Source organism: Helianthus annuus, chromosome 4 (assembly GCF_002127325.2).
Source record: "Helianthus annuus cultivar XRQ/B chromosome 4, HanXRQr2.0-SUNRISE, whole genome shotgun sequence".
NCBI lineage: Eukaryota > Viridiplantae > Streptophyta > Magnoliopsida > Asterales > Asteraceae > Helianthus > Helianthus annuus.
The window spans coordinates 1,391,994-1,400,431 of NC_035436.2; the positions used below are offsets into that span (position 1 = coordinate 1,391,994).

At 33.4% G+C, this 8,438-nt stretch overlaps 1 protein-coding gene across 1 annotated transcript; it reads left to right on the forward strand.

Moving 5' to 3' along the window:
- Positions 1–240: 240 nt before the first annotated feature.
- On the forward strand, positions 241–7,366 carry LOC110935472 (proteasome subunit alpha type-6). The gene is made up of 9 exons (XM_022177854.2): positions 241–414; positions 610–704; positions 811–892; positions 1,877–1,973; positions 2,545–2,603; positions 2,757–2,839; positions 5,183–5,278; positions 5,420–5,479; positions 7,064–7,366. Exons 1-9 carry the CDS (start codon positions 339–341, stop codon positions 7,154–7,156), a joined length of 741 nt encoding a protein of 246 aa, XP_022033546.1. The 5' UTR covers positions 241–338; the 3' UTR covers positions 7,157–7,366.
- Positions 7,367–8,438: the final 1,072 nt, after the last annotated feature.

The window sequence follows — 8,438 nt, forward strand, 5'->3', positions numbered from 1 at the left end:
TAAAAAAAAATTAAAAGTTTAGGGTTAGAAAGGAAAATTTCCATTTTTTTTTAAATCCTCCCAAACTAAAGTTACAAGATATATATGCGCTTCGGTTTTAATTTAATTTTAATTAAACTAATCTCGTACCCAATAAGCCCGCCCGGTGATGGTCCATCCCTTCACACAATAGCCCAATAAGCCAAAGAAATGGGCCGGGCACAGTCCAATATTGTTCTTGAAGATCTTGTCTTGAGAAAGAAGAAAGGTTTCTTCTACTACTTATTTCAAACCAGCAACCAGAAAGATCACAAAAACGCAAACAACTAACAAACACTGATCGGAGCTTCATCATCATCATGAGTCGTGGAAGCGGAGGTGGATACGATCGTCACATTACTATATTCTCCCCTGAAGGCCGCCTCTTTCAAGTCGGTATGAATCCCGTATTCTTCCTTATTATTACTATTTACAATCTAGGGTTTCATATTCCATCCCTAATTCAACAAATTTCGTTCATGTTTCACTTTAATTTAAGTTCTAGGCCTTCACGTTAATAGATTTATACGATCTCGGTTCCAATTAGGGTTTTTTTATGACGAATTGTTTTTGATATTGTGGATGAATTAGAATATGCGTTTAAAGCTGTTAAAGCAGCTGGTGTCACCTCAATCGGTGTTCGAGGTAAAGACTCAGTGTGTGTTGTGACTCAGAAGAAGGTCCCGGTGAGTATTTTTTTTTTTTTTTTTTAATTTATAGTTTTGAAGGATTCAGACCAGATGAGATGGTTTGTGAAGATTGTAAGGTTAATGGTTTCTGTGTAACTTGTAGGACAAGCTATTGGATCCAACCAGTGTTACACATCTTTTCCCGGTCACTAAGTTTCTTGGATTGTTGGCTACTGGCACTACAGGTTGTTGTTTAATGATTCTTAGGTTTTAATTTTCGTATTCTTTTTGTGCTTCTTTGAGAATATATATCATGTTAAACTTGTGTACGGTTTTTAAACATGATGACTTCGTTGTTTCTAGACTAGAAATTCAGATACTTGATGCTATGAAAGTGAAGGCATAGAAACAAAAATCCATTATATTTAAATGAACACGTAGGGCTGTAAACGAACCGAACGAACACAAACAAGACCTTGTTCGTGTTCGTTCGTTAAGGATATAATTTGTTCACGAACGGTTCATGAACACTTACCGAACGAGATTTTTTGTTCGTGTTCGTTCATCAAGGAAAGGAACGTGTTCACGAACGGTTCACGAACACAAATTGACACGTATAAAATCGGCGAAGACGATGGTGGTTAGAGGTGGATGGTAAGAAGGAGCGGCGCTAGTCCTTGAAGCCTTAATTGTTGAACGAAGGCCGATAGTATTTTTCGATATGAATAATGAGAAGGAAAGTGGAATGGTGGAAATACAAGGTGGAGATTGGGTTTCCTATTTTATTTATTTGGCTAATGAGATAAATAAGAATTAAGGGATATAAAAAGTTTGCATAAAATAAATAAATGCTAAAAAAACCTTTAATGAATAGCATAAACAAACGAACATGAACCAATGTTCACGAACACATTACCGAACGTTCACGAACGCTATTGAACGAACGAGACATTTGTTCGTGTTCGTTCATTTAACTAACCGAGCGAAATTTCTTGTTCATGTTTGTTCATTAATTAAACGAACGAACGTAAATGAACTTCCCGCTGAACGGTTCACGAACTGTTCGCTGAATGTTCTGTTCGTTTACAGCCCTATGAACACGCACGAGTATGTCGAGGCACAGTGCAGCAGTTTGTAGGGTTCATGATACTTGTACAATGGTATTTTATTTATTATATAATCGTTCATTTAACCCATTAAATGTGTTTTTTTTTTCTTTTTCATTCCAGCTGATGCTAGGACCTTGGTTCAACAAGCAAGGAATGAGGCTGCTGAGTTTCGTTTTAAATATGGATATGAGATGCCTGTTGATGTCTTGGCCAGATGGTAATCCTGTTATTTTGCAGCCTAATATATATATCTACTTTTTAACTACATATACAACTGCTTATTTGGGTAAAATGTATTTTGCTTAGAATGCTGATTTTTATACGCTCTAGTGGTGGTTATTTAAAGAACTCATGCTCTATATCATAGCTGTCAACAGCGGTCTATTTCAGCTAATATACGTATAAATGGCGATCAAATATAGCTATAAAATAGCTGGACTTTAGGTTTTTGTTAAATGTACATGTAAAATAGCATATATTCCAGGGTATTTTGATACAAAATACATATTTTCTAGAGTATCGCTATTTATAAAATAGCGCCCGCTATCTATCGCTATTCGCTATGTAGCATATAGATACCTTATTGCTGTTTGTCGCTATTCGCCAGTAACAACTATGCTCTATATTCATATATGAGTTTTTTCAATTTATTACTTGATGTTTTGATGCTCATTCATGAATCTTCTTTATGTCATGCATATGTATGATACGGGTCTACATGTCACAAACTCACAATATCTAAATAATAGGAAAACATGTTAACTATTATTTCAAATTTTATTTTGTAGGATTGCTGACAAATCCCAAGTGTATACTCAACATGCTTACATGAGACCACTTGGAGTAGGTTTGTATCTTACCTTCTGGGAATAACTAACACTCTGTTGGATATTCTCTCTTTCTGTTTTTATGCAATTTGACCCGATTATTAGTTAATCCAGTCAAATTTGTTTCAATATGTGAGTTTTTATGCTATTTATTTTTTCATTAATTGCTATAGTGGCTATGATTTTGGGTATTGATGATGAGAATGGACCTAGACTTTTCAAATGTGATCCAGCTGGCCACTTCTTTGGTCACAAGGTATGTGAAATTTCAAAATGTTGATTTGATTATTATTAGTTATGAAATTGAAAAGCCTATTTTATTTATAGGATTACTTTCATATATATATATATATATATATATATATATATATATATATATATATATATATATATATATATATATAGGGTAAGGTTCATGCGAGAACCACCTTTATTGCGAGAACCACCTTTATTGCGAGAACCAATGTGAACACAACCTAAAATAGCTAAAAAAAACCTAACCCCCCCCCCCCCCCACACACACACACACACCCAAAGCTAAAATGCTAAAAACTAAACCCCAAAAAAATCTAAAAAAATAAAAAAAAAATCTATTTTTTTTAAATATTTTTTTATGTTAAAATCGCTACTTTTAGTAGCCAAAAAAAATAATTTTTTTTTCTTTGGCTACTAAAAGTAGCGATTTTTTTATAAAAAAAATTGTGTGTTTTTTAGCTATGTTTAGGCATTTTTGGTTGTGTTCACATTGGTTCTCGCGGTTATCGCTATAAAGGGTGGTTCCTAACGGATCTTTGCCCTATATATATATATATATATATATATATATATATATATATAGAAAGTATATCGTACATTAAGGCTTAACGTACTTCACGTACAACAACGTGCATGATTTGTTCTATAACATGCGTGATTAATGTTTTCAATATGCGTGATTATTGTGTTTCAACATGCGTGATTTTGGATTTTTGAGTTATAACGTGCGTGATTTTAAAATGAACGTGCATAATTACCTGTCGTACGTGATGTACATTAAGCCGTAATGTACGTTAACCTTCCTCTCTCTCTCTCTCTCTCTCTCTATATATATATATATATATATATATATATATATATATATATATATATAGGGTAAGGATAGTGTAAAAAGGGCCTAAAGTGTGAGAAGTGTAAGAAGTGTATTATAACACTATATATAATACTATATAACACCATATAAACACCGTATAACAATATGTAACACCATATAATACCATATAACACTATGTAACACTATATATCATTATATAACAAATATAACACTATAGGTTGTCTGATAACATGTCTATGATAGATGTATAGTGTTATATTTGTTATATAATGATATATAGTGTTACATAGTGTTATATAGTATTATATGTTGTTACATATTGTTATACGGTGTTTATATGGTGTTATATAGTATTATATATAGTGTTATAATACACTTCTTACACTTCTCACACTTTGAGCACTTTTTACAGGATCCTCTACCTATATATATATATATATATATATATATATATATATATATATATCCTTTTTGAGGGTTAATTATTATCTCATGTATGTATTCTTCTAAATAATATTATATTCACCAATCTCATGGTTAATCAAACAAGTTGCGTATAATAGCAAGTTTTTAGGAACAGATAACTGGGGAACCAATGTTATTGTCATGAATAGTGGATCATCTCAACATATAATATTCTTTTTTCTTTTATTCAGTGGAACAAAATGTTTATGTAACTAGTTTGAATATTTTGTTCTTAATTATTCAAATGGGTAAATATGATACTTTAAGTGTATGAAGTTATAAGTTTTATAAGCATGTACATGAAGTTTTAGGGGCCGTTTGGTTCGCAAAATATTTTTATGGAATTGGAATTAAGGGAATTTGAATTAATTCCATTGAAATTTGTATTATGTTTGGTTTGTAAAAATGCGATGGAATTGAAATGTGAAGAATAATGAAATTACAATATTACCCATCGAGAACTCCATCTCTCATTTTCCATTTGAGTTACTGCTTCAAGTCCTCATTTCAATTTCGTCTTAGTTGCATTGCTGCTCAATTCGCCCCGTCAGATTATTTAATTTCTGTTCATTGGTTGTCGAACTTTAATGTTGAAATTGGTTCTGTTCCTTATCACCTTTCAGTCTATTTTGGTTTTCTATTCTTCAAAACGAGATTTAAAGCTATCGATCAGATTTCTTTTTTTGTTCTTATCTCTTTGTAAGTATCTAATCGATTTTGGATTTTGGCTTTTTAATTTCTGATTTCGTCTTCAACTGTTTGTTCAAAACGATTTTGGGTTTTGGGCAATGACAAATTTTTTTATCGATTTTGGTGTATTTTCTCAAAATCGATTTTAACGATGGCAAAGCTTCATTAGTTTACATCTTCTTCGATTTTCTATGCTACAACAATTGGAGAAATAAGATGAATTACGTTCCTGAAGAAATAAGAAAAATGTTGTGTTTTTGGGATTACATATGTTGTTTATTTTTAATTCATGAAGATGTTTATGCTCTTAATGACAACTGATAATTTTATTAATATTAATTAATTTTATTGCAGGCAACAAGTGCTGGCTTGAAAGAGCAAGAGGCAATTAACTTCTTGGAGAAGAAAATGAAAAATGATCCTGAGTTTTCATATGACGAAACCGTACAGGTGCATTTTTTTGTTTCTGTTCGAGAAAAAAGAACGTTTCTTTTTGGACAAATGTGAAATTCTAAAAAACTTGGTTCATCATGCTGATTTGTCATGTTTTATTATTGTACTTAACATCATGCTTATTATCGTTGATTGCAGACTGCAATTTCTGCTTTGCAATCTGTTCTACAAGAAGACTTCAAGGCCAACGAGATCGAGGTATAAAAAATTCCCATGTTCACCTAATAATGTTGAATGATAAGTGCATATAAGACTCCTTGACACATCTATACTATATAATAAAAGAAACCTGTTTTAGGACACTTGTCATTCTCTCATTTAATTGATTAAAATTATTAATAATACTAATACTAATAATAATATATAATCTAATCTAATACAAATAATAATAATATTTAATTTAATCTAATACAAATTCTTATTATTAATTCAATAACCTATTGTCAAACGAAAACTTCAATAGAATCTTAAATCCTAGCTAAACAAGTTTCGAAATTCATAATAATATTAATATGTTAGACTAAATATATTATATAACTAAAATTATTATCAATAATATTAATAATAGGTTTAGAATCAAATACAAAGATTCAAAAAAATAAGAAGTCGTACAAAGGGTATCAAATAGACTCTGATTGATCTCATTCAACCGACATTAGAGCCGTTTTATCGAACTCTACGACATTAATTAATATGTACGAGTTGATGGGTTACATTTATATTAACTCATTTATGTCAATATGGTATGTAAATGTCTCTGTCTTTGTTTTGCATTTACAGGAAATATCTATACCATATAGTTTAAATTGTTCAACCCGTGTAACACACGGGGAACTAACCTAGTAGTTTTGTATTCTATAATAGGAAATTTAACAATTGATGCTAAGATAGTTTTAACGCTTGCATTAGTCTCCCAAGTTCGTACATTTTTGCTTTTACTTGCTGCATCATAGTAGTATTCAACAGTCCAAAACCGCAACATTACCGATTTTTGAACATATTGGAACCAACAACGAGAACGTATAGTACCATTTTATAACGGGCTAAGTACCAAACGAACTGGGCTCAAAAGTTTTGGGCTAGTCATTTCATCTTAGGTTCTTGCCGTAATGGTGTAGTTTAGTTAAAAATAAAACGGAAATTTCTTTTTGAATGCGTTTGGCCTTGAGGTATATTTTTCATAAAGCAGACCGTACATAACCGGACCCCGTTTGGTAAACCATCTGCTCTGGTTTTGGTTTGGACTGTGTTATGCAGACCCCTAATAAGCCTGATCAGAATCCCTAAAATATGTGCCTCTGAACTGGGATTGTCAAACCTAAGGGTATACGGAGTGGGCGGCAAACCCACTCGGCAAACCGCCTTTGCCGCGCGGTAACACCGCCGCCGGTGGGTTTGCCGCCGGTGGGTTTGCCGCTCGGTGAAGGTTGCGGTTGCAGGGAAGGGTTGACGATTCGGGGAGATGACTGGAGGAGAGAGAGGGTAGTGTGTGGTGGGGTCCATGGCATCTCTCAACCTTTCACACCTTTTTCCTTTTTTTTAAAGTTAACCACTTCACCAAGTGTCTAACCATTGCCAACACTTTTCAACAAAGTTTAAACACTTTTCACTGATTGACGTGGCGCACTCTGATTGGTTGATTTTTTAGTTTGCCACTCTCAAGTATTTAACTACTCCTTACACCCTAAGCCGGATTCATGATACTCGTCTTTTTTGGGTCGGGTTAAAGCGCCTCTATGGTTTGGGATTTGTTGTCACAGTGTTGTCATGTTTTGTGAACAGGTCGGAGTTGTGCGAAAGGATAATCCGGTGTTTCATGTGCTCTCAACCGAGGAAATTGATGAACACCTGACCGCGATAAGTGAACGTGACTAATGTAGAACGTTTTCATTTTCTTCTGAGCGTATGTTATCAAGAAATGGTTCACTTCCTCCTGTTTCCATAGAGAATTTCCTTATGTTTGCATTAATGGTGTAGTTTGTGTGTTTGTATTGGAACTTATTTTGATTGAAATTACTGCTGTTTCGTGCTACTGATTCCCTCAAATTGCTTAGCGCACCCTCCTATGAGAAGTTAGTATTTAAAGCTTTTAAACATCTGAGTTAACTAGTTCTATGCATTAAAGTAACCTTGATCTTGCGAAATGAGGAGATTCATTTTCAAGTAAACTAGAGGGTTACATTCGCGGCGGGCCGACCTAATTTTTAACAAATTTTACATGGAAACGTAGATGCGATGGTAAAGGTAACATTAATGGTAGAAATTTGTTCGATATTAGTTCAGTTCATTTTGATATCAGTACGATATCAGCACTTGATATGTCAACCGAAAGAGAAAAATTAAAAGAAATATCGTGGTATGTCTAAAAGGGTGTCCACACGTGTTTATCATCCATTGAAAACCATAAGAAACCAATATTAGTAGCGGTTTTGATGGTACCATAGCCAATATATGTTTTCGGTCGTTGGCATAAGTTCGGTTCGTCATTATACCGCTACTGGTACAATACCAACATTCATTGTGGCTTACGATAAAAATAATACTCTATTGTGAATAATACTCCGTTTTCAACAGAATTTATATATGCATAAAAATAAAACGTCGCAACGGTATATTTAGAACTTTATAAAACAATATTTTAAACTATTAGATTAACGAAGATGCTAAACGATAATGTGAGGTCACTTTGATAACATTTATGTTTGCGCTTATCGATACGTAGATAAAAATAGGCACATCGTAACGACATACTCATAATTTCCAAAAACATCGTATATTAAATGTTGTAAGAAAAGCAAATACTCGGAATGCTCCACGACTAGGTATACCCATTCAGACTCGCTTTTGTTCAATTATAAATAAATAACCACTTTAATGGAGATTTATAGCATCATTCAAGTAAATCTCGCTAATAGAGATCTGTTTTCTCAGGAACCAGACCTGTATGCACGAAGAAGAACATATCTCTCTGGTCATATTCTTGTGGAACTTCTGTCGTCCCGTTCATTGTGGTTCCTCGGCCCTGCTAGCCATTTGCTTGCTCTAATTGTACACATTCAAAGAAGGGGCAAGCTAAACAAGTTGAGCTTGAGCTTTCAGATGAGATTGCCTTAGTCGGGAAGTGTGCTCCTTTCACTCTCCCTCTCCCGCTTATTCA